The sequence below is a fragment of the Nycticebus coucang genome, chromosome 24 (assembly GCF_027406575.1).
Source record: "Nycticebus coucang isolate mNycCou1 chromosome 24, mNycCou1.pri, whole genome shotgun sequence".
NCBI lineage: Eukaryota > Metazoa > Chordata > Mammalia > Primates > Lorisidae > Nycticebus > Nycticebus coucang.
Genome location: NC_069803.1, coordinates 9648576 through 9674986, shown reverse-complemented (window position 1 = coordinate 9674986; position 26411 = coordinate 9648576). Strand labels below are relative to the sequence as shown.

Sequence of the window (26411 nt, the reverse complement as noted above, 5' to 3'; positions counted from 1 at the left end):
AGTGCTAACATCAGAATTCTAGAGGGTTTTTTGTTTGTTTTCTTTGTATGTTTTTTACCTTTTTTCTTTTTCTCAATTATTCTATGATTATCATAATTTTTATGTAGTTGGGTTTTTTTGTTGTTTTTGTCTGTATGTCTATGTGTTTCTGATTGTGCATCTGGTAGCCTTTATATTTGTTTATTTGCTCATTTGGTCTCAACAAGTTTGGTGTTTCGACTTGCAATTCTGAGCTCCCAGCACTCCCCTCCACTCTCACTCTGAGGTCTGGAGGCCTGTCCCCCAGGAATCCAGATTCTTGGGTGATTTCTCGAGGGTTGTGAACAGGGCCTGGACTGCAGCTGGTCAGTGCGGATTCTGAGGCATGGGAGTGAGGAGACAACAGTCGGCTGAGGGGAACTAAATTGGAGTGGCAGTGCCCTGTGGTGCAGAGCAGCAGCCGTTCTTGGCAACAATAGGACCCACCCCCAGATATTCTGAAGCCACAACCCCTGTCTTCCTGGGCGATCAGAGGAGGTCGGGCATCTTCTCAGATGGCAACCACCATGGAACAGATCGGGTACTGAAACACAGGCCCCATGAGTAAAGGGTTTGCCTGTGGCGGTACCAGCCTGGGTGGAGCGTGGGGACTAGAAAACGAACGTGCAGACCCAGGAAATTCCAAGGGTGGGGCTGACCCAGAGGACCGCTTTACTGAGCCTAAGACACATCCGGCCTTCAGGGGATCATCAGCCCATAGACAAAGAAAGGCAGGAGGCTAAAGCTAACTGTGCTATGAATACAAACCTGCAGGAGGAAAGACAGGACCTGAGGTACAGGTTCTGGGAACTCAAACCTATTCTCTTCTACAGAAGAATTTAACAGGGACAGAAACAAACTCCCACAAAGTTGTTTTGTTCTGTCAGTAACATCAATCAGGGGTGGGGCTTGAATTGACTGAACTCAGTAACAACAGGAACCTGCATACTCATACAAAAACATGAAAGTTAAATAAACTTGTGCTGATGATAGCTGGGTCAGAGATGAGATCAAGAAACAAATTGCCCAATTTTTGGAACAAAACGACAATGAAGAAACGAATTATCAGAACCTCTGGGATACCGCAAAGGCAGTCCTAAGAGGGAAATTTATAGCACTGCAAGCCTTCCTCAAGAGAATGGAAAGAGAAGAAGATAACAACTTAATGGGACATCTCAAATAACTGGAAAAGGAAGAACATTCCAACCCCAAACCCAAGAGAAGAAAAGAAATAACCAAAATGAGAGCAGAATTAAATGAAATTGAAAACAAAAGAATTATACAACAGATCAATAAATCAAAAAGTTGGTTTTTTGAAAAGGTCAATAAAATAGATAAACCTTTGGCTAATGTAACCAGGAAAAAAGAGTAAAACCTCTAATCTCATCAATCAGAAACAACAAAGACGAAATAGCAACAGACTCCTCAGAAATTCAAAAAATCTTTAATGAATATTACAAGAAACTTTATTATCAGAAATATGAACCTCTGCACGTCACCTTCTAAGACTTAGCCAGAATCAAGTGGAAATGTTGAACATGCCAATATCAAGTTATGAAATAGCAACAGCCATACAAAACCTCTCTAAAAAGAAAAGCCCGGGACCAGATGGTTTCACTTCAGAATTCTACCAGACCTTTAAAGAGGAACTAGTGCCTATATTACCAACCTGTTCCAAACTGTAGAAAAAGAAGGAAGATAATCCAACACATTCTATGAAGCAAACATGACACTGATCCCCAAACCAGGAAAAGACCCAACAAGAAAAGAAAATTATAGACCAATATCACTAATGAATATAGATGCAAAAATATTCAACAAGATCCTAAAAAACAGAATCCAACAACACATCAAACAAATTATACATCATGACCAAGTTGGTTTTATCCCAGGATCTCAAGGCTGGTTCAATATATGTAAATCTATAATTCAGCACATAAACAAATTAAAAAACAAAGACCATATGATTGTCTAATTGATGCAGGAAGCATCCAGCATAACTTCATGATCAGAATACTTAAGAAAATTGGTATAGAAGGGACATTTCTTAAACTGATAGAGGCCATCCACAGCAAACCCACAGCCAGTATTGTATTGAATGGAGTTAAATTGAAACCATTTCCACTCAGATCAGGAGCCAGACACGGCTGCCCATTGTCTCCACTGCTCTTTAACATTGTAATGAAAGTTTAAGCCATCACAGTTAGGGAAGAAAAGTCGATCAAGGGTATCCATATAGGCTCAGAAGAGATCAAACTTTCGCTCTTCATAGATGATATGACTGTATATCTGGAAATCACCAGGGATTCTACTACAAAACTCTTAGAAGTGATCAAGGAATACAGCAGTGTCTCAGGTTACAAAATCAATACTCATAAATCGGTAGCCTTTATATATACCAACAACAGTCAAGCTGAAAAAACAGTTAAGGACTCTATTCCATTCACAGTAGTGCCAAAAAAAGATGAAATATTTGGGAGTTTATCGAACAAAGGGCATGAAAGATCTCTATAAAGGAAACTATGAAACTCTAAGAAAAGACATAGCTGAAAATGTTAACAAATTGAAAAACATACCATGCTCATGGCTGGGAAGAATCGACATTGTTAAAATGTCCATATTACCCAAAGCAATATGTAATTTTAATGCAATCTCTATTAAAATTCCACTGTCATACTTTAAGGATCTTGAAAAATTAATACTTCATTTTATATGGAATCAGAAAAACCTCGAAAAGCCAAGACATTACTCAGAAATAAAAACGAAAGTTGAAGATGGCGGCTGAGTAACAGCTTCCTTGCATCTGGGCACCGTGAGTCTGCAGAGATAGGACTCAAGGCATCTCTGGCTGGTGGGATCTGCCTATCATCACCCCTGTGAGGATACAGGGAGTCAGCGAGAGACTTCTGGACCCCAAAAAGGAGGACTAAAACAGTGGAAAACTGGCAAGTGGTCGCATGTGTTCAATCGGTCTAAACCCGTCCGCAACTGTAAGTTCAGTAGCAGCAAGACTGCAAACCAGAAAGGCATTACCTGTGAACAGTTTTGGTGTCTTTGGACTTGGAACTCAGCAGAACTGCCTTGGGGAGAGCCTGAGCGGGAGTGCGGAGAACTTTGGCCGTTGTCTAGGGCCCCAGTCTGAGCCGCTGAGCCAGACGGAGCTAATAGTGTTTGGCTGGGCTGCAGGAGCCATTGTGAGTAATCTGCCCCGCAAGCTCCGCCCTCAGGGTCGCAGAGCTAGAACTGGGTGGGAGCTGGTAACCTAGTGACCGAGCCACCTTGCAGCCCTAACCCTCAGGGGCAGAGTGAAACCAGTTTTGGCACACTGGGTAAGTGGATAGCCACTTCAGCAGTGATTCCAGCAACAAGCACTTTCCTGGAAAAGCTACTGCTCAGCAAGTTTACAAGTTCAAAGTGCCTTTTAAGTGGGCTGAAGAGAGATTTAAGGTGTCTACCTGCTGATGTTTGAGAAATCAGCAGCCTCCAGTTGTATCAGAACTGTGATTAAACATCTCATACCCCAGAAGACCATGTGTTGCCCAGACAATATTCAACAACATATACATACTGCTTTGTGTTTGGTTGTGGTTTTTTTTTTTTGATTTTTTTTTGTGTTTTTTTTTTATGTTATTGATGTTGTTTTGTTTTTTAAATTTCAAACTTTTCCATACAGATCTTTTTTCTTTCTCAATTTTACTAGTATAATTATAATTTCCCATTGCTGCCTTTTTCAATAATTAAAACTTCATTTTTGCTAGTGTTTCTACCGCTATTATTTGGTATTTCACCCAATTTTATCCCATAAACTTTACTAGTTTGCTTGTTTTGGTTTGATTTATATCATTTTTGTCTTTCCTGTCTACTTGGTGGAGGTGGGGTACTGTGTCTGATCAGGTTAGCAAAGAGCTGCTGACCTCAAAGGAACCACCCAACTGGGCACCCCGAGAAGGTGGTTTTTTTCTTTTAAGGTTGTGTCAAAGTACCCTACTGTACACCTATATTGCTCTGTCTCCCTCTCTCTGTTCCTACCTTCATTTTGTTGTTGCAGTTTTTTTTTTTTTTTTTTGGCCGGGGCCATGTTTTAACCTGCCACCTCCAGCATATGGAGCCGGCACCCTACTTCTTGAGCCACAGGTGCTGCCCCTTCATTTTGTCAATATTCCTTTTACCCACCCCCTCTCCTTTCTCTGTTTTTTTTTTTCTATTCACTCAGTCCTCCTTTCTTTTATCCCTTTCTTGCTCTTCAACCTTCTCACCCTTCTGGTCCTGTACCAAAAGGACTCATCGAACCCTTAGTCCACAGGCATGAGAACTTAAAGAGCAAGAGGAACTGAAAGGAAAATTAGGGCAAGGAAACAGATAAAAGAAATCACTCATGAGGAAGAATCAGCAGAAAACTCCAGGCAACATGAAGAACCAGTCCAGAACAACCCCGCCAAGGGACCATGAGGTAGCTACTGCAGAGGATTCCACCTATAAAGAAATGTTAGGAATGACAGAAAGGGAATTTAGAATACACATGATGAAAACAATGAAAGAAATGATGGAAACAATGTAGGGAACTGCTAATAAAGTGGAAAATAACCAAAAGGAAATCCAAAAACAGAATCAAATAAGAGATGAAAGATATGAAGAATATAAAAAGGATATAGCAGAGCTGAAGGAATTGAAACAGTCAATCAGGGAACTTAAAGATGCAATGGAAAGTATCAGCAACAGGTTAGACCATGCAGAAGAAAGAATTTCAGAGGTAGAAGACAAAATTCTTGAGATAACTCAGATAGCAAAAGAGGCAGAAAAGAAGAGAGAGAAAGCAGAATGTTCACTGTCAGAATTATGGGACTTTATGAAGCATTCCAACATACGAGTTATAGGAATTCCAGAAGGGCAAGAAGAATGCCCCAGAGGAATGGAAGCCATACTAGAGAATATTATAAAAGAAAATTTCCCAAATATCACCAAAGATTCTGACACACTGCTTTCAGAGGGATATAGGACCCCAGGTCATCTCAACTCTAACCAAGCTTCTCCAAGACACATTGTGATGAACCTGTCCAAAGTCAAGACAAAAGAAAAGATTCTGCAAGCTGCCAGGAGTAAGCGCCAGTTGACCTACAGGGGCAAATCCATCAGAGTGACCGCAGACTTTTCTATTTTTTTTTATTGTTGGGGATTCATTGAGGGTACAATAAGCCAGGTTACACTGATTGCAATTGTTAGGTAAAGTCCCTCTTGCAATCATGTCTTGCCCCCATAAAGTGTGACACACACAAAGGCCCCACCCCCATCCCTCTTTCTGCTCCCCCCCATAACCTTAATTGTCCTCATATCAAAATTGAGTACATAATTCATGCTTCTCCATTCTTGTGATGCTTTACTAAGAATAATGTCTTCCACTACCATCCAGGATGTAAAGTCTCCATTTTTTTTAATGGCTGAATAGTATTCCATGGTATACATATACCACAGCTTGTTAATCCATTCCTGGGTTGGTGGGCATTTAGGCTGTTTCCACATTTTGGCGATTGTAAATTGAGCTGCAATAAACAGTCTAGTACAAGTGTCCTTATGATAAAAGGATTTTTTTTCCTTCTGGGTAGATGCCCAGTAATGGGATTGCAGGATCAAATGGGAGGTCTAGCTTGAGTGCTTTGAGGTTTCTCCATACTTCCTTCCAGAAAGGTTGTACTAGTTTGCAGTCCCACCAGCAGTGTAAAAGTGTTCCCTTCTCTCCATATCCACGCCAGCATCTGCAGTTTTGAGATTTTGTGATGTGGGCCATTCTCACCGGGGTTAGATGATATGTCGGTGTTGTTTTGATTTGCATTTCTCTAATATATAGAGATGATGAACATTTTTTCATGTGTTTCTTAGCCATTCGTCTGTCATCTTTAGAGAAAGTTCTATTCATGTCTCTTGCCCATTGATATATGGGATTGTTGGCTTTTTTCATGTGGATTACTTTGAGTTCTCTATAGATCCTAGTTATCAAGCTTTTGTCTGATTGAAAATATGCAAATATCCTTTCCCATTGTGTAGGTTATCTCTTTGCTTTGGTTATTGTCTCCTTAGCTGTACAGAAGCTTTTCAGTTTAATGAAGTCCCATTTGTTTATTTTTGTTGTTGCAATTGCTATGGCAGTCTTCTTCATGAAGTCTTTCCCCAGGCCAATATCTTCCAGTGTTTTTCCTATGCGTTCTTTGAGAATTTTTATAGTTTCATGCCTTAAATTTAAGTCCTTTATCCATCTTGAATCAATTTTTGTGAGTGGGGAAAGGTGTGGGTCCAGTTTCAGTCTTTTGCATGTAGACATCCAGTTCTCCCAACACCATTTATTGAATAGGGAGTCTTTTCCTCAAGGTATGTTCTTGTTTGGTTTATCAAAGATTAGGTGGTTGTAAAATGTTAGTTTCATTTCTTGGTTTTCAATTCGATTCCAAGTGTCTATGTCTCTGTTTTTGTGCCAGTACCATGCTGTCTTGAGCACTATGGCTTTGTAGTACAGACTAAAATCTGGTATGCTGATGCCCCCAGCTTTATTTTTGTTACAGAGAACTGCCTTAGCTATACGGGGTTTTTTCCGGTTCCATACAAAACGCAGAATCATTTTTTCCAAATCTTGAAAGTACGATGTTGGTATTTTGATAGGAATGGCATTGAATAGGTAGATTGCTTTGGGAAGTATAGACATTTTAAAAATGTTGATTCCTCCCATCCATGAGCATGGTATATTTTTCCATTTGTTAATATCCTCTGCTATTTCCTTTCTGAGGATTTCATAGTTTTCTTTATAGAGGTCCTTCACCTCCTTCGTTAGGTATATTCCTAGGTATTTCATTTTCTTTGAAACTATGGTGAAGGGAGTTGTGTCCTTAATTAGCTTCTCATCTTGACTGTTATTGGTGTACACAAAGGCTACTGACTTGTGGACATTGATTTTGGATGACTTCTAGGAGTCTTGTGGTTGAGTCTTTGGGGTTCTCTAAGTATAAGATCATGTCGTCAGCAAAGAGGGAGAGTTTGACCTTCTCTGCTCCCATTTGGATTCCCTTTATTTCCTTGTCTTGCCTAATTGCATTGGCTAGAACTTCCAGCACTACGTTGAATAGTAAAGGTGACAGAGGACAACCTTAAAGGTGACAGAGGACAACCTTGTCTGGTTCCAGTTCTAAGAGGAAAAGCTTTCAGTTTTACTCCATTCAGTAAAATATTGGCTGTGGGTTTGTCATAGATAGCTTCAATCAGTTTTAGAAATGTGCCACCTATGCCTATACTCTTCAGTGTTCTAATTAGAAAAGGATGCTGGATTTTATCAAATGCTTTTTCTGCATCTATTGAGAGGATCATGTGATCTTTATTTTTGCCTCTGTTAATATGGTGGATAACGTTTATGGACTTGCGTATGTTAAACCAGCCTTGCATCCCTGGGATGAGGCCTACTTGATCATGATGAATGACTTTTTTGATGATAAGCTGTAATCTATTGGCTAGGATTTTGTTGAGAATTTTTGCGTCTATATTCATGAGTGAGATTGGTCTGAAATTCTCCTTTTTGTTTGGGTCTTTTCCTGGTTTTGGTATGAGGGTGATGTTTGCTTCATAGAATGTGTTGGGGAAGATTCCTTCTTCCTCAGTTTTTTGGAATAATTTCTGCAGTACAGGAATAAGCTCTTCCTTGCAGGTTTGATAGAATTCTGGAGTGAAGCCATCTGGACCAGGGCATATTTTGGTTGGAAGATTTTTTATTGTTTCTTTGATCTCAGGGCTTGAAATTGGTCTGTTCAGGAGCTCTATTTCCTCCTGGCTGAGTCTAGGGAGAGGGTGTGATTCCAAATATTGATCCATTTCTTTCACATTGTCAAATTTCTGGGCATAGAGTTTCTGGTAGTATTCAGGGATGATCTCTTGTATCTCTGTGGGATCAGTTGTTATTTCTCCTTTATCATTTCTGATTGAGGTTACTAGAGATTTTACTTTTCTATTCCTCGTTAGTCTGGCCAATGGTTTCTCTATTTTATTTATTTTTTCAAAAAACCAACTCCTTGTTTCGTTAATTTTCTGAATGATTCTTTTGTTTTCAATTTCATTGATCTCTGATTTGATTTTGGATATTTCTTTTCTTCTACTGAGTTTAGGCTTAGATTGTTCTTCTTTTTCCAATTCCATAAGATCTCTTGTGAGATTGTTGATGTGCTCTCTTTCTGTTTTTCGAATGTAGGCATCTAAAGTGATGAATTTTCCTCTCAAAACTGCTTTTGCAGCATCCCACAGGTTTTGGTAGTTTGTGTCTTCATTGTTGTTATGCTCAAGGAAGTTAATGATTTCCTGTTTTATTTCTTCCTGCACCCATCTGTTATTCAACAGAAGATTGTTTAATTTCCATGCCTTTGGGTGGGGTCGAGCATTTTTGTTAGAGTCGAGTTCCACCTTTAGTGCCTTATGGTCTGAGAAGATACAAGGTAAAATTTCAATTCTTTTGATTCTGTTGATATTTGTTTTGTGTCCCAGGATATGATCCATTTTGGAGAATGTTCCATGGGGTGATGAGAAGAATTTATATTCTTTATCTTTGGGATGGAGTTTTCTATATGCATCTATCAATTACAGTTGTTCTAGGGTCTCATTTAAATCTCTTATATCCTTGTTTAATTTCTGTTTAGAGGATCTGTCCATCTCTGTAAGAGGAGTGTTAAGGTCCCCTGTTATTATGGTATTATCAGATATCATATTGCTCAGACTCAGTAACGTCTGTTTCAAGAATCTGGGAGCATTTAAATCGGGCGCATAAATATTTAGAATTGAAATGTCTTCTTGTTGTATTTTTCCCTTGACCAATATAAAATGACCATCTTTGTCTTTTTTGACTTTAATTGCTTTAAATCCACATGTATCTGAAAATAAGATTGCAACTCCTCTTTTCTTCTGAATTCCGTTTGCCTGAAAAATTGTCTTCCAACCCTTAACTCGGAGCTTGAATTTGTCTTTTGAAGCCATGTGTGTTTCTTGCAGACAGCAAATGCATGGCTTGTGTTTCTTAATCCAGTCAACCAATCTATGTCTCTTCAGTGGGGAATTCAAGCCATTAACATTTATTGAGATAATTGATAAGTGTGGTAGTATTCTATTTGTCTTATTTTGTGAGAGTCCATTGCTTAGTTTTATCTTTTGCATCAGTGTGGGGGTTAGGTTCTGTCCTTAAATTTCTGAGTTCTTACTTTGCTGCTGATCCATTGTGGTGGTCAGTGTGCAGAACAGGTTGAAGTATTTCCTGTAGAGCTGGTCTTGTTGTGGCAAATTTGCTCAATGTTTGTATATCCGTAAATGATTTGATTTCTCCATCAATGTTGAAGCTTAACTTAACAGGGTACAGAATTCTGGGCTGGAAATTGTTCTGTTTAAGTAGATTAAAGGTAGATGACCATTGTCTTCTTGCTTGGAAAGTTTCATTAGAGCAGTCTGCCGTCACTCTGATGGATTTGCCCCTGTAGGTCAACTGGCGCTTACTCCTGGCAGTTTGCAGAATCTTTTCTTTTGTGTTGACTTTGGACAGGTTCATCACAATGTGTCTTGGAGAAGCTCAGTTAGAGTTGAGGCGACCTGGGGTCCTATATCCCTCTGAAAGCAGTGTGTCAGAATCTTTGGTGATATTTGGGAAATTTTCTTTTACAATATTCTCTAGTATGGCTTCCATTCCTCTGGGGTATTCTTTTTGCCCTTCTGGAATTCCTATAACTCGTATATTGGAACGCCTCATAAAGTCCCATAATTCTGACAGTGAACGTTCTGCTTTCTCTCTCTTCTTTTCTGCCTCGTTTACTATCTGAGTTATCTCAAAAACTTTGTCTTCTACCTCTGAAATTCTTTCTTCTGCATGATCTAACCTGTTGCTGATACTTTCCATTGCATCTTTAAGTTCCGTGATTGACTGTTTCGTTTCCTTCAGCTCTGCTATATCCTTTTTATATTCTTCATATCGTTCATCTCTTATTTGATTCTGTTTTTGGATTTCCTTTTGGTTATTTTCCACTTTATTAGCAGTTTCCTTCATTGTTTCCATCATTTCTTTTATTGTTTTCAACATGTGTATTCTAAATTCACTGTCATTCGTAACATTTCTGTATAGGTGGAATCCTCTGCAGTAGCTACCTCATGGTCCCTTGGCGGGGTTGTTCTGGACTGGTTGTTCATGTTGCTTGGAGTTTTCTGCTGATTCTTCCTCATGAGTGATTTCTTTTATCTGTTTCCTTGCCCTAATTTTCCTTTGACTTCCTCTTGCTCTTTAAGTTCTTGTGCCTGTGGAATTTGCAGGCGGGTTTAGACAGACTGAACACACGCGACCACTTGCTGGTTGTCCACTGTTTTAGTCCTTCTCTTGGAGTCCAGAAGTCTCTCGCTGACTCCCTGTATCCTCTCAGGGGTGATGATAGGCAGATCCCACCAGCCAGAGATGCCTGGAATACTATCTCTCCAGACTCATGGTGCCCAGATATAAGGAAGCTGTTACTCGGCTGCCATCTTGCTTAACTCTGACGTTTTACAAGCATATTTTTCAGTGAACATCACAATTGCAATATTGAGACCCATCTTTTTCTCAGCAAATAACAAGACGACCTTTCTCAGGAGCAAGGAGAAAAAATACGGAACGCTTTTCGAATTTGCGTGTCTTCCTTGTGCAGGAGCCATGCTAATCTCAGAATCCACACTCTTAACAGCAAACCACAAAATGATGATCTCAGCGCGAAAGCTGTAACTGTATATTTGATGTTTCCACCTTGGTTCATTCCCAACTGTTCAAACTTTGCATTTCCAAAGGCTTCTTTAGCATTTCACTAATTCTTTTTTGGCTGAAGGGGCTGGAATTGTTTCTCCACACGCAAACTGATCTTTGTCATAAATCACTTTTATAATGAGAGAGCAGCTAGGACATGTCGCAACGTCTTCCCCATTCTCCAAATCCTCCTTGGTGATGGAGAAGTTGTCCCCACATGGACAAGGATAGAAATAAGTCTCTGAGCCCCTGTCATATTGGAAGTCTTTGATCTCCACCTCATTGTGAAACACTGCCATGGGTACCAGCAGCCACGGAAGGGCTAACGCCCCTATTTCTGTTGTTTTTTTCTCCTTATATTTCCTAATTTATCATTTTATCTTGATTTTATTTTTTCTTTCCCATTTAATGAGTATTTGGTTTGGTGGTACTGGGTGATTATTCAGAGACATGCAAATTTGAAAACTAGACAAGTGTAGAGAACTTAAAGTTTACCTAATAATAATTTTTATTAAAATAAGCTGGGTGTGGTGGCTCACGCCTGTAATCCTCCCAGTGTGGTAGCACACTGGGAGGCCAAGCAGTTGGATTACCTGAGCTCACAGGTTTAAGACCAGCCTGAGCCAGAGTGAGACCTTGTCTTGAAAAAATAGACTGGCATTGTGACAGGGGCCTGTAGTCCCAGCTACTTGGGAGACTGAGGCAAGAGAATCACTTGAGCCCAAGACTTTGAGGTTGCTGTGAGCTATGATACCATGGCCCTCTACTAAGGGTCACAAAGTGAAACTCTGTCTCCAAAAAAAAAAAAATATATATATATATATACACATATATACAAACACACATATACATTCAAAGGAGGCTTTTTCTATCCTGTCTGGCAGATAACACAGAAAATAAAGAATAATCTCTTGTTTAGAGTTCCAAAATTAATTTATCATTTTATTAGATGGAAATAGAATTCTAGTTTTTTACAGACGTAATATTTGGCATTAAAAATATAAACTTTTTCTTATGGATAAATCCACCAAAATCAAGCCAACTTAGATTAAAATTTTAACACATATTGTTTTTTTTCAGATCCAAGTATTGTAAAAGTTACCTAGGAATCTTAATATTATGTTCAACCTGATACAATGCAAAATATGATTACTGATGATATAAAAAGATTTTCAAAAAAAAGTTTCAAAGTAATTAAATTCAAATTAACATTTTCATAATCTTACATGTTGTGTAGAAGTAACATTAGCCCTTTTTCTTGATAAATAATCCATTATAAAATATTTAGAAAGTTCAGATTAACTAGTTTCTTTGTGTGAAAATAAATCCTAATCTTACAAAAATAAAATGTACTCTGGTATTATATTCCATGCTGATAAAATCTGAGAATAGATATATAGTTACATTTGTTTTCTTTCTTAACCCCCAAATATTAAAATGAAGATTATTAAACCTTAACTATATGAATGTATATTCTTATATATTAATATTTTGAGCTGGTGGTACCTATAAGAAGTTCTTTTTCTTTAAAGGTCTAGCACTTTTTAAGCTTTCAAGGTTTAACTTCCTTTATTTCTGTGAATTTTGGAAAATATTGTCTCTATTGCTCTATGAAGACAAAGTTCTTTTAACCTAAGTTACATTTTAATTTAATTTACTAAACTCTTTGGAAGGAGAAAAACAGCTCCCTCTCAGCAAGTGAAGGCCCTTTTAAAATTATACACATACTAGTTTATAACTTCAGCTACCCATCACAGTGAACACAGAAGAACAAAAATTCCCCTCCCTGATTGTAAAGAGTTAAAGACTGGATTCTATACTGTTTCCATCTAACAGGGAAGAGGTCTTCGTCATCTGTAACATCCAAAATCACCAAATGCCCAGACCACAAAACCAAATTTCTTATCATTGCTTCTGTCAAATAGTGAATGGCAGGTGATGGAGAAAAACAACCACAAAATTAATAGAAAGTGGCAGGAAAGCCTAGAAAGTTGGCAAATGGATTGCCACCCAGAAGGAGCCAAAAAACAAAACAGAAGAACAGCGGCAACAACAGCATCAGTTAATGGGCTCACTCAGTTGCTCCTCACGTGATGCGTTTTATTTGGCTTTGTCAAGTGAGTCCCCTGGTATTCTTGGTGCAACAAAATCAATGTGTTGTATTTCTTTGCTGATTGACTATTATTTATTTATTTATTTACTGCCAATTGACCTTTTAAAAACTTTATTATGGACTATTTCAAATACATATAAAATAGGGTAATCTAATAAAAACCCATGCACTCATCACTGAATTTTTGACAATTATCATTTATGCCAATTTTCTTTCATCTAAACCCAGATCCACTTCCTTTATAGGTTGTCTGAATCAGATTCAGATTAATTTCACACATTGCATTTGGTTGATATATCTCTTGAGTCTTATTGAATCTGTGAATTCATATTGAACTTAAAAAAATTTTTATCTTTTTATTTTTTTTTAAACAAACTGGGTCAGCGATCTCTTAAATAAATTTTCTATGCTCTGAATTTTGTTGATTGTATCAGCAAGTTTTTGCCTAACACAGTTCTCTGTCCTCTATATTTTCCATAAACTTGTAGTTATATCCACAAATTTTTAGATTCAGTTTTGATTTGTTGACAAGCATTCTTCTTGAGTAGAGTTATATACTTCTCTCAGGAGGCTGTACTGTCTGTCTTTTTTTTTGTGATGCTAAAATTATCAGTGAGTTCACGAGCTGACAGCCTGAAATATTCATTACTAAGTTCCTTCTCAGCTCTATCTCATGATTTTAGGTTGATGATCAATGCCCAGCTCAATCATTTCATTAAGGATGGCAAAGTGATGATAGTCTATCATAATTTCATGAATTAATAGATGGAAGAACTTAAGGAAAAGATTTTTTTCTTTTTTATTTTTTTGCAACAAGGAAGTACCATAATCTACGTTATACTTTAAGATAATAAATCAGATACTGAAAGAAGAATGGGTAGGAAGGTGAGATACTGGGCATAAAGACATAATTTAACGTTCCTACAAGTTGTCTCTGTGAAGTAATGAGTGATTTGAGAAAAGTAATAATGGAAAAAAAGGAAACTGGCAGAAAATGCATCAGATGAACTTGAACTGTCAATTATTTGGCTGAACTGTCAGAAGAGGATCAAAGAACCTGGTGTCTGGGAAAATACAGGTACCATTAACTTGACAGAGAGACTGCTGGTTTGGGGAAGGGGGACCGATGACGGGTATTACTCTGTTTCCATCTCTTCATGAATGCAAGCTTTCTCTACCTACTGCTTTTTTTCTTGCTTTGGGGAATCCGATTTTTAAGAGCTTCAGAGTGATTTCTGTCAATTCCCTCGGGGACCTCCTTTAAGATCTAATGTTTCTCACCATCTGGAAGTGGAAAGATATTCATAACATCTAACCAGAATTTTTATTCCGTGCTTTTTTCTCTTTGAGCTGCAAACACAGTCATGTGAAGTGTTTAAGGTTAGACATTTTTATTTTATTTTATTTTTTTTAAGTTTGAGAGACCACTGTGATGACTCAACTAATTTGGAATTCAGAAGATTGTCTCTGAGGATCTTTTAACTACATAAACAAAGGAATTTTGTTCCATTACATTGCCACTATCATAATTTCATGAGCTAGTGGATGGAATGCTTCTTCTAACATTTTTCCCCCCTACCCTTCTAAAAGATCCTTCTCCCCTGTGTTCTTTAATTGCTTGTCTGTCTCTTCCAAGCCTGGCCTCCCCCTTGAGTGACCTACAAGGACAGTATTCAGTTACATGGGTCTTTGCCCATAAATCACTTTCCTACTTTCTGACCATTCACATTACTGTTCTTTTAACACTCTGAGTTGATCTACATTGTTCTGGTAACAATGTGCCAGGGCTTATATTCACGGTTCCCAAACAGGGTATCAGAGACACCTAAAAAAGACTTTTCTGTTCACTGCATTTGATCACCATTCCACGGGCCTTTGATGCACTGTCTACCCAACCATTATTTCCTCAATGTTTATTGATATTCTTCCCTGATATCAGAAAAGTCGTGTTTAACCTAAGATCACAGCATTCAGAAATGAAGAAATACTTTATTCTGGTTGTACTATTGTTTGGTTCACCCATTAAGTTCAGAAAAATTTTAATCCAATCATATCACAACATAAATAATAGACCTTTCCCTTAAACATTTCATAAAAATTGATTTTTTTAAACAAGTGAGACTTTTAAAAACACACTAGAGGAACTGGACACATAAAACAATCTTCTACAGAGACTTTCTTGAAAAATTAAAAAAAAAAATTTGAGACCGTGTTCCACTATGTCACCTAAGCTAGAGAGTGTAGGGGTGCCATCATAGCTTCCTGCAACCTCTAACTCCTGGGCTCGAGTGATCCTCATGCTCCAGCCTCCCAAGTAGCTGGGACTATAAGTGCATGCCATAGTGCCCAGTTTCTTTCTTTCTTTTTTTCCTTCCTTCCTTCCTTCCTTCCTTCCTTCCTTCCTTCCTTCCTTCCTTCCTTCCTTCCTTCCTTCCTTCCTTCCTTCTTTCTTTCTTTCTCTCCCCCCTTCCTTCTTTCCTTCCTTCCATGCCACAGTGACCAGTTAATCTTTTTCTCTCTCTCCCCTCCCTAACTCTCTCCCTCCCTTACTTTCTTCTTTCCATGCCACAGTGCCCAATTAATCAATCTTTCTTTCCTTTCCCTCTCTCCCTTCTCTTTCCCCTCCCTCCCTCCCTTCCTTCCTTCTTTTCTTCCTTCCTTCTTTCCTGTAGAGACAGGGTCTTGCTATTGCTTAGGCTGGTCTCAAGCTCCTGAACTCAACTGATCCCCCCACCTCAGCCTCCCAAAGTGCTAGGACAAAAGTGCTGTAACAGGTGTGAGCCACCATGCTGGGCCTGCCTTAGGCCTGTTAATGAGTTACAAAGGATATCTCCAAGAAGGAAGGGAGGCATGATGAGGTATGTCTGACCTCCCTTCTCATGGCTAGCAACGCAGCTTAGGGTATTTCTGGTGTTTCCTTGGCCAAGAAGGAGTCATTCAGTCAGCTAAGGGGCTTAAGATTTTATTTTATTTCATAGAAGAAAGGGTGGAGGATTACCTTCCATGGGCTGTGGCTGCTTGTGAGAAGAAAAAGTGCCAATTGCATGGTAGATGCGGTTTATGTTTTAGTGCAGTCAGAGCAGGCCCCCAGTTCTCTGTACTCCGCCACCAGCTGGAAAAGGCAGTCACCGGGTGAAAAGAGCCTTTCATATGTGAAGCTGGTGCAGGGTTCAGAAGTGGTTGGGGGTTGATGTCATGTATTTCATGATTCTTCACATTGTAAATAAACAACTGCTTTATCATACTATGCATCTTCTGGGGAATCTGTAAAATCGTCTAGACAACCTTTGAAGAAAGGCAGGGAGCCTCTTCTATGTCAGCCTCTCTGAAAGAAGCCAGAACATTCGTAGCAGTTTCCAGATAAAGCCCAGTCCAAGGGTCATCAAGCGTGGAATCTGGCCCTACCTAGACTCTGGGATGGGGATGGGAGACTGTGTTCTCTAGTTCCTGGGCAGGACAAGCAAACACACTAGGATGAGTTAGATCATGGAATAGAAACTAAGTCAGCTTAGGCAGGTTATTTCTCCTGCCTCCCAAACCTCAGGAGGCCACCGCAGAGGCAGCAGGGCTGATCTGCTGGCCGGCTTGCTGTGCAGTGCGCTGGCTGCTTGAAGCCGCTGGCAGCCTTGTGATGGGAGGTTGAGCACATTACAACTGCTGAGTTGTTACTGTGTTAGATACCCCACTGGGAAAGCATTCCTTGAAAAGCCCAAAGAGGGATACATTCTTTTTTTTTTAATTCAATTTTTTTAAGCATAACTGTTTATATTTATGGGGCACAATGTGATAATTTGATATACAATATGGAATGCTTAAATAAAACTAACTAACACAGCCATCACTTCACTTATTTTTTTATGGTAAGACATTTATAATTTACTCTTAGTTATTTTGAAGTGTACCCTTGCATTGTTCACATTAGGCGAGATCCCACCAAATGTCTTCCCTCCACTCCCCCTCTCCCTCCCATCTCCCTCCCTCTTCTCCCTTTCTTCTTGCTGGACTATATTTGTGTTCTATCATTCATCTGAATGTATGTTTATATGTTAGTTTCATAATAGCATTGAATACATTGGATACTTTTTTCCCCATTCTCAAGATACTTTACTAAGTAGGCTATGTTCCAACTCCATCCATGCAAACATGAAAGATTAAGTTCAAGTAACCCCTGAACTATTCAATTCTGTTCATTTAAAAAGATATTTGAATGTTATCAAATAAGATCTCAAAACTTTCATCTGATAGTGTATTTATATTTAGCTCTCAATTTAGCCAAGCTTCCCAAATTTAGAGAATGACCCAGTTAATGAGAAGCAGTTATTTGGTTGCTCAGAGTTTCACTTTTCTGCCTGGCATGTGTAAGTGAATTGCAAACATAGAGAACAAAATAATCTTTCTGAAATGTGTGTTGAGTGGCCCATTCTTTTCTAAATTCAGGGTCTAGACAGGTTTATATCTGGGATGAGGCTTACCATGCCAGTCACACTCAGCAGTCACCTGATAGTACAGAAGCGAGGGTTATTTCTCTGATTTGCAATTAAAAGCCCACACCAAAGTGTAGCTAAACACATGTTCAATGGGTAAGAAACTCCTCATTAACCCCAAATTTCCCTCCCTGATGTTTTTCAACTCAATTACTAACTGATAATTCTTGATTTTTGCCTTTCACCTTACATATTTTTCCCCAAAACATTACATCCTAGACTGCTGAGTTTGAAACTTACGTAGGACGTTTTATTCCTTTATCCTCAAAAGCCTAAATGGATGGAAGGAATGAGATCACGTGCAGATTCAGACTGAGCTCCGTGGGGAGGCAGGGCGTGGTGGCATGAGATGTATCAAGCAATTCTCAAAGGACTGGATCCTGGCTTGGCGCATAGCTCAGTGAGTAGGTGTCAGCCACATACACCAAGGCTGGCGGGTTCAAGCCCGGCCTGAGCCTGTTAAACAACGACAACTGCAACCAAAAGATAGCCGGGAGTTATGGCAGGTGCCTGTAGTCCCAGCTACTTGGGAGGCTGAGGCAAGAGAATCGCTCAAGCCCAAGAGTTTGAGGTTACTGTGAGCTGGGGTGCTATGGCACTCTACCCAGGGCTACATAGTGAGACTCTGTCTCAAAAAAAAAGAAGACTGGACCAGTGACTTGGGTGCTCACTTTGTTTTTCAGATTGTGCTTGGACAAAGACGTCTGTGATGGAGATAGTGGATTATCCAGGACTTGTGACTTGCTTAGCAAAAGATTCTAAAAATGCAGTCTGTCCCCAGCAGGTACCTGTAAATAACATACACTCAGGTCTGAAAATGCCAGAAATCTGCCAAAGTTTGTGACTCATCTGTAATGAACTGCAGAAACCATTAGCTAAATTAATCTAATTTGTTGAAATTCACAGCTAGGATTTTAATTTGGAAGAAGAGTGGCTGCAACTGTTCTGCTTTTCAGTGTATGTGAGGCCTTTAGTGTGAGATCTTCTCTGTAATAATCTGAATAGGACTGAGTTGAAGCCAAATTCCTATGACTGCAGTGAGCCCAAGGGTTCTATGCTCACAACTGTACTAGAAAATAGTAAAGGATTCAGACCCATAATGGGCTGTGTAGACCACTGGAGATCGCTTCAGTCTATCTCAGATGGCCGTGCTGGATGAGGATGTGGACACATGGTCAGGGTGAGGCTGTGGCATTAGGACATAAGTTGTTCATTGTATAAAGTGATAAGTTCTCCAAGGTTCAGCCAATGATAATAAGGAACATTCTTGACAGGGCACAGTCGCTCTGGGCAGCCAAGGCAAGTGGATCACCAGAGTTCAAGAGTTTAAGACCAGCTTGAGCAAGGGCAAGACCCTGTCTCTACTAAAAGTAGAAAAACTAGCTTGGCATCATGGCGGGTGCCTGTACGCCCAGTTATTCAGGAGTCTGAGGCTAGAGGATCACTTAAGCACAAGAGTTTGAAGTTACTGTAAGCTATGACCCCACAGCACTCTAGCCTGGAGCAACAGTGTGAGATTCTGTCTCAAAATAAATAAATAATAAATAGGGAGGTGCCTATGGCTCAGGGCCCTGGCCCTGTATACTGAGGGTGGAGGATTCAAACCCAGCCCTAGCTAAACTGCAACAACAACAAAATAGCCAGGTGTTGTGGTGGGTGCCTGTAGTCCCAGCTATTGAGGCAAGAGAATCACCTAAGCCCAAGAGCTGGAAATTGCTGTGAGCTGTGATGCCACAGCACTCTACCTAGGGTGACAGAGTGAGATTCTGTCTCAAAAAATAAATAAATAATAAGTAAAATGAAATAAAATAAAATTTTAAAAAGAAGTAAGGATCATTCTTTATGTGAACTTCCAGGGCTTGCTTTCTTCTCTCCATAATTCCTGTGGAAATGACATAAGTCAGACAAATAATCACCACACAAGGGAACAGATAAGGCCAATTTATTTTTTCATTACATTAAACATAAGAAGACAATCCCTTCTGATGAAGAAGTCCGACTGGGATTATAGCTATTCTCTGTGTCATTTGAATAACTCACAAAATGTTGCTTGGAAGGAATCCTCCCTTTGCAAACTTTTTGTTGTTGTTGTTGTTGCAGTTTTTGGCCGGGGCTGGGTTTGAACCTACCATCTCCGGCATATGAGACCGGCGCCCTACTCCTTTGAGCCACAGGTGCTGCACTCCCTTTGTAAACTTTTATAAAATAAATTAGAGTTAAGGTTTTGATGGCCGTAACCACAAGAGTGTGAGATAATTCATGGTTAGTGTTTCTCTGTCAACTGCTTGTATTCTTTATTTATGATGTAGATTTTTTGCATTTATTTTTTGTTTGTGTTTGAGTGTGTTGTACTTTTAACTGATAGGTACAAAAATATTCAGACCACTGGGACAGGAAAAATGTGTTTCCTACCCCTCTCCTTTTGTTGTATATATACCCAAATAAATTCGGCCACAAACCCGAGTTTTAAAAAAATAGATACTGGCTGCACCAAAATAGATGGGTGCCATAGGTTTTACATAACAAACTTGTTACCAAGTAATGTGTCAGATAAAGCAAGTGTCACTGAAAGCAGGTGTCAGTTAAAATTTTGATATACTGACCATCATTTATTAGTAAGTAAGGACATAACAATTGTAGTAAACAGTGTAGTAAATAGGGTGACCAAATATCCCCGTTTACCCAGAACTGTTCCAGTTTTATCACTGAATTCCCAAGTGTAGGAAATACCTAGTCTTGAGCAAATCCGGATCTTCAGTCATTCTTTATACAGTCTCTTCTTTTAGATGCCCTAACCACACTTTGAATGAAAGCTTCGCATGAGGCTGATAAAAAATTTTGAAGCAAGATGTACTCAGGTTTATAGTTGCGATCGTGTGGGCACAACCCTCTGGACTATGAGCTGAACAAAGAAACACTTAGGCCTTGGATGCCATTGTTAACACATCGCTGACAGGTCACAAAGTACCTGGTAATTGTGGGTAGTTTCTGCAACAAACTGTTAACTGCTATTTTCTGATTCATTTCTCCCAGTCTCAATTCCCAGCTTTCCAAAATTCAGCCTATTTTATTATTTCTCTCCACCTCCTCTCTCTGCTGATTATAATATAGAATCACTCAGCACCTGTGACATCTTAACACATTGTTGACTGGCAATCTCACACAGAAACTATCCCTGTTACTGGGTAACTTGTGGCCAGTCCGCAGCACATCAAGAGTAAATTTGGAGGCTCTGTAAGGCACTTGTATCCTTTCATGCAAAAGTAGAGTATTTCTAAAATATTTTAGCTAATCCATAAATCTTGAAAATCACTCCTTTCACTAAGGAGAACTCATTTGCACCTATTATGTTAGTTTGATTAGCTGTTACTTTAGCTGAAGAAACCCTCTTCCAAATGCTTACTGTTCTGAAAAGCCTCTTCCTAACGCTCTTCCTAACACTGATTGTTCTGAAAAGCCTCTGCTTTCAATCACCAGAGCAGTTAGTTGTAGCAGCCTCTGGTTTTCCCATTACCTGCCTGCTGGCCACCATGCCAAGGCAGATTAAAACCAACACTATGCATTTATTTGGCATTGTATATAGTCTAATATCTCAAAGACCAGTCATCGAAATAGCATATGCTATAGACTGAAAAACTATACAAAATGTAAAGAATCACAGTAGAATCTCTGTAAGTTGACCACCCAAGGGACTGTCACAAACTGGTCAACATATGGAGGTCACATAAGGACCTAGACCTATGGTACTGATACGTACATGTGGTGCATGTCCGGTCTATGAAAATTAGGTCAACTTTAGGAGGTGGTCAGTGTAGGCAGGGGGTCAGCTATAGAGGTTCTACTGTATTTGCTAATAACTTTTTCAGAATATCAAGATTATCTCTATGACAGTAAGAAACTTTAGCAGAAAGGAATTTAGGACCTTTTCTCTAAGAAATAGCAAAATTAAAGTAAACCTATGCTATTTTAGAGAAACATTGGCCTATCAGAGTTTGGTTTGGGGCATAAGGCTTGAGTTTTAATCTTTCCTGTACCTCCTAATAAACTTCCTATCTTGGACAAGTCATGATTTGTTTTGAATTTTTGTGTCGTTTAATATAAACAATTGTTGAGCTTAAAGTCTCTTCTGGCTCTTAAAGTTGTCTAAAGTGTAGATTTAATTCTAAGTATTGCAATTTTTCACTCTAGGTTGGAAAGAGAGAATTAGCTTTTCTTATTTTGCCAGTAGAAATTTGGCTAATCTCCATACCCCTGCTTCTTCAGCCACCCTCTTTGACAGCCTTAGAAACAGGAGATAATTTCTTTGAAGCAGAAACTACCATACAGTGGCATTCTGCAGCATCTTCAAAGTGTCTTTAAGTCTTTTTGATGATGAGGCATAGTGAGCATATCATGAGCACTTCAGGAGCTTAGTGCAAACACCACGCACATGTGTTTATTCATCTCCAAAGACAATGGCCTACATAGTCATCCCCCAGGAATGCAGATCTTTCAGCTTTGGCATTAAATTTCTCTAAATGGAATTCGCTCTACAGATAAAGCACAGGACACAACAAGCTTCGACTCTGAGGACATTTCCTTTGATAAAACACACTGAAAAAGAAAAGTCAATGGGAATAATATTACTTAGCCCCTTGTTTAGGTAAGAACAATGATTTTTATAACACGAGGTGAAGATATCCAAACCAATTTCTAGAATATTTCAGTTGATTTTTCAAACTGATGTGCTGTCTTAATTCTGACATCTAAATCAAGTGAGGCTGTACATTTCAGAGCACAAATGAGAGGCCTGGCACAAGACTCCAGCAGTTAGCCTGCCGGAGAATCGATACAGGCCATTTAAGCACTGGGGATACCTATGTTTCATTTTTGACACTTGAGTTTATGCTTATTGAATGAGGAAGCTTTAACACTACAGTGGCAATAAACTCATTAGGAAATGTCAGCTGGGAGTATAATGCATGTTAAATAAATATGACCCATACTGAGATACTGTCCTCATTAACTCTTTAGTACAGGACCTGGGTGTGAAAGCAGTCTAAGCAGTTTTGGACATAACAGGATTTGAGAACAATGTCTCTCTCCCATACACTTGTCACAGTGCTTGGATTCCAACTTTAGGAAAGAACGCCTATGGGTAGAAGACTGGTATTTCTCTAGAGACTTCTAACAAAATAACATGCTGACAATCGTTAAGAGGATTTGCTCAACATGGCATGAAAACTCGGTCTTGTTGGAATGAAACTCTAATTCAGCACTTTAGAATCCTGCATTAGACAAGTTGATGTGCAGGTAAGTTGTTTAAAGAAGGACGATCCCTTTCTCAGAGCATGTTCTCCAAAATAATGCTTTATAATATGATTTAAAGGGAAGAGGTTGAGAGAAGCATCAGTAAGACTGTGATGACTGGAGCCAAGGAAAGACAATGCTGGGTAGCAGGACCTTGAGAAATGCCCCTTGTGAAATGAGCTTGTGTCCGTCTGCCAGTGGCTCCTCTCTACCCCCATCTCCAGTTCTTAATCTCAGCTCTCTTTCTTCTGGGCTCCAACTTTTTGATCTATAAGAAGAACAAGATCACTGCAGAGGAAAGTGGTTGGTGCCAGAGGTAAGCTTTGGAGGCCACACTGCCTGCTCTAGGTTCTAGCAGGGACAACACAGAATCCACCAAAACTTTGCTTTAAGTCTTTCTCTGGGTAATACGGGGACTACTTCCCCTTCTGAGTAGGAATTCCTTTTAAATGCCACTGTTTAACTTTTTTTTTTTTTTGAGACAGTGTCTCACTATGTTGCCATCCATAGAGTGCTGTGGTATCACAGCTCACAGCAACCCCAAACTTTTAGGCTCAAGTGATTCTCTTGTCTCAGCCTCACAAGTAGCTGGGACTACAGGTGCCCGCCACAATGCCCAGGTATTTTGTTGTTGTTGTTGTCGTTGTTGTTTGGCAGGCCCCAGGCCAGGTTCAAATCCACCAGCCCCAGCATATGTGGCTGGCGCCCTAGCTGCTTAGCTACAGGCACTGAGCCCAATTGGTTAACTTTTAAATAACAATAAAATGTGATCTTGACCTAATTCTGGGTTCTGTCTTTATAGAATGGGATTCTTCCTCTGACCCTTATGGCCAGTTTCCTGTGTACTTTCCCAGAACTGAGCTATACAAAATATAGCTCATGACAGAGAACAAAAGAATTTATAAATATACTTGATCCTGTAGACTTCCATATAGTTCACGTAACTGGTCACAGAATTCTAGCAGGATCCACAACTTATGGGCCCACTGTGCCTTTCTGTATCATGGATACCTAAGGCAAATTAAAAATCTGGGTCATTAGGACCAATGCCAAGTTACTTTATCACCCAGATTATACTCCCACATCTGACAGAGTCTCGAGAATCTAGCACGTGTGCCCTGCTGGCTTAGAGAATGGGGATGCTGAGTTCTTGCTTCTCAGCTCTTCCATGGAGGAAGAGGGTGAAGCGTTCTTGGGGTGACAGTGTATCTGAAAACTTAGAAATACAACCATCTGCAATCACAAATTGACTTGGAACATACCTTTGTTCAGAAAAAAAAAAAATTACTTGGTTTTAATGAAAAAGAATGAAGCCACTTACTGAAATGTTAACCCACATCAGGCCCTCGGAAGGGAGCCTGGCAGTGGTTAAGTATTCTTCATTTGCTCCCTCAGCAATGCTTCTCCAGCTCCTCAGTGTTCTTTCTCTGGCCTGCTCTCTTCCCAGGAAAGGGGACTTCTGCACAGGACTATGCCTCCCAGGCTCCCTTGACAGTCAGCTTCTGTTGGGGCCAGCCAATGGGGGGAGGTGTCAGGTGACCACAAGGTGGGAGAACAGAGGATGCGGGCCCTCCTTTCTGCCTTCACCCCCCCGCCCCCCGCTTCCTTCTCTGCAGCAACCCAGCTCCTCCCTTACTGCAGTTATGTTCTGCCCTTCTTTTGTTCTTCCAGCCCCAGGTAAGTTAATGCCTTCCCTCTGTAGCTGGTCAGAGTGCTTGCTTCAACTTAACCATTTTTGTTTGTTTCCCTAAATGTAACTGCATGTGCAACTTCTCCCCTGGGATTCCTGCTGGGCATTTCAAACACAACATGTTCAAGACCAGATGTCTGATTTTCTTCCCTAACTTTATTTCAGCCACAGTTTTCTCCATGTTAGTTGATGTACCTCCATCCTTCTGGTTACTGGAAACTTGGATACTTACAGCATTGAGAAAATCTGGGCATTGTCCCTGACTTGCCTCTTTCTTGCACACCTTACATACAAGCTGGTATGCAATCCTATTGATGCTTCAAAATACATCCAACATCCACACTTCTCACCACCACTACTGCTGTCATCCTTTTGTGAGCCTTTTATGTGGATTTACTTCAATAATGTTTAGAACAACTCTGATTCTATGGTTGCTACCCAATGTCCACCACTCTTTGAATAAAGCAGATAGATCCTTTTAAAATATAGGTTGGATTATATGGCGTCATGGCTTGGTATCTCATAAAGACTGGTCATTTCACTCAGAGTATAAGCCATCTTATGTCCATCAAAAGGGACTACATAATCCATACCCCTTGTCACCTCCTCCAGCCTTACCTCTCTGAACTTGCATCTGGTGGTTTGCTGAGTGATCACTTCTCTACAGGTAAGTTGGCTTCCTTGATGTTGCTTGAATTTTCCAGGCACGCTATTGCTTTCTTGCCTTTGCATTATCTTTCCCTGGTCCCTAGAATGTTCTCCCTTGATTATCTGTGGGAATAACTCTGTCACCTCCTTCAAGCCTTTACACACCTGTCACCTTTTCACATTCTCCAAACGCAGAGGGATACCTGTGAATGTTCTTCCAAGCATTTTAATAGTGATTATAAAAAGCACATGAAGTGACTGTGCCTTTTGAGGTGGAGAAGAGCCAGGACCAAGGAGCAGGAGGAATCCTCACCCACACTGGGGTGGCATATATCAGAAACAAGTGGAATTGGAATCCAGCTTGCAGATAGAATCAATATGTGTTTTACACACATGTGTTACAGTATTTTTCATATGTGTATACCACTGTGTAAGGTCTATGAGAATCCCTCAAGCTAGTCTCCCTCTTGCTTCAGAGCCAGCTACTAATAGCAAAATGTGCCATCTGGACCTACCAGCTGTACTTTGTCATCAGAGTGGGGAGACTCACCCAGTGTTCCCTTGACATGTTCTGTTTAATCCGCTGACATTCAATATGTGTAGATCCAACCTCCCTGCCACATGGATAACTGTGTGAAGGCAATGGGAAAGCATGGGATTTGGAGGCAGGCCACCAGAGTTTGGGTCCTAGATCTGTGCTTTGTGGCAGAGGGGAAAAGAAATTGTAAGGGAGAAGAAATCTTGGTTCATGGCTGAGGTCCCAATAACAAAAGCCAGATTAACAAGAGGAAAGGATAGAAATGGAAGTTTACAAGACATAACAGACTTTCATAAGGAAATGAAGAGCTGAAGAACGAGTGAACCTGTGTTTTTTTAAGTTTGATGTGTAGTGGATGGTCTTAGAAAAGCGTGTCCTTGTGTCTTCAGAAATAAGGACATCCTTGCCTTCTGGATACAGGGTGGGTATCTCTGGAAGAAAGTTTTATGGCCTGCATCAGGAGGTTAGGGGGAGAGGGCGGTGAGAGCAGCCATATTTCTTCTGCTGTTTTCTCAAACACCAAGGTGCCATATTTGGAGTTGTGTGTCCCAACCTCCATCATTAACTGTTAGTGAAGATCTGAGTCTTAGTTTTTTAATTCCATTTGCTAAGTGGGAAAGTAATTAAAATAATATTTCCAACACAGGATGAATGTAAAGGTCCAATGTTGAAGGTGATTTATAAATTGCATGTTGTACAAATAGTTGCCCAAGTGACACCTTCCTCACTCGGTGGCTCACAGTATAAGTCAATTATTTGCAGATGCTCACCTGACTTTCTTGGACTTTGCTGAATTATCTTAGTCATTTTTGTCTCAAGAAATTGGGTTACGAGGGGAGGGAAGATATGAGAAAATTAGGTTT

The 26411-nt window shown here is 39.8% G+C and overlaps 1 protein-coding gene, 1 long non-coding RNA gene and 1 pseudogene across 3 annotated transcripts; all 3 read right to left on the bottom strand.

Annotated features, from left to right (window-relative positions):
* Window positions 1-10649: 10649 nt before the first annotated feature.
* On the bottom strand, window positions 10650-10750 carry LOC128576650 (uncharacterized; annotated as a pseudogene).
* An 86-nt stretch (window positions 10751-10836) lies between these two features.
* Window positions 10837-11085, bottom strand: LOC128576554 (diphthamide biosynthesis protein 3-like). Of its 2 annotated transcripts, XM_053578781.1 has the most exons (2): window positions 10982-11085; window positions 10837-10906 (listed from the first exon to the last, which is right to left on the bottom strand). In XM_053578781.1, exons 1-2 carry the CDS (start codon window positions 11083-11085, stop codon window positions 10837-10839), a joined length of 174 nt encoding a protein of 57 aa, XP_053434756.1. The 2 variants fall into 2 exon arrangements, with proteins under 2 accessions (XP_053434756.1, XP_053434753.1); XM_053578778.1 differs by having other exon boundaries at window positions 10837-11085.
* Window positions 11086-19352: 8267 nt separating this feature from the next.
* Window positions 19353-25616, bottom strand: LOC128576574 (uncharacterized). Its single transcript, XR_008377433.1, has 3 exons — window positions 24981-25616; window positions 23994-24174; window positions 19353-22940 (listed from the first exon to the last, which is right to left on the bottom strand). It is a non-coding gene; the product is annotated as an uncharacterized LOC128576574 (long non-coding RNA).
* Between the last annotated feature and the right edge of the window lie 795 nt (window positions 25617-26411).

What these genes read in the sequence shown, in the direction of transcription:
- LOC128576554 (XM_053578778.1), bottom strand. Translation starts at nt 11,085, where the DNA reads ATGGCAGTGTTTCACAATGAGGTGGAGATCAAAGACTTCCAATATGAC.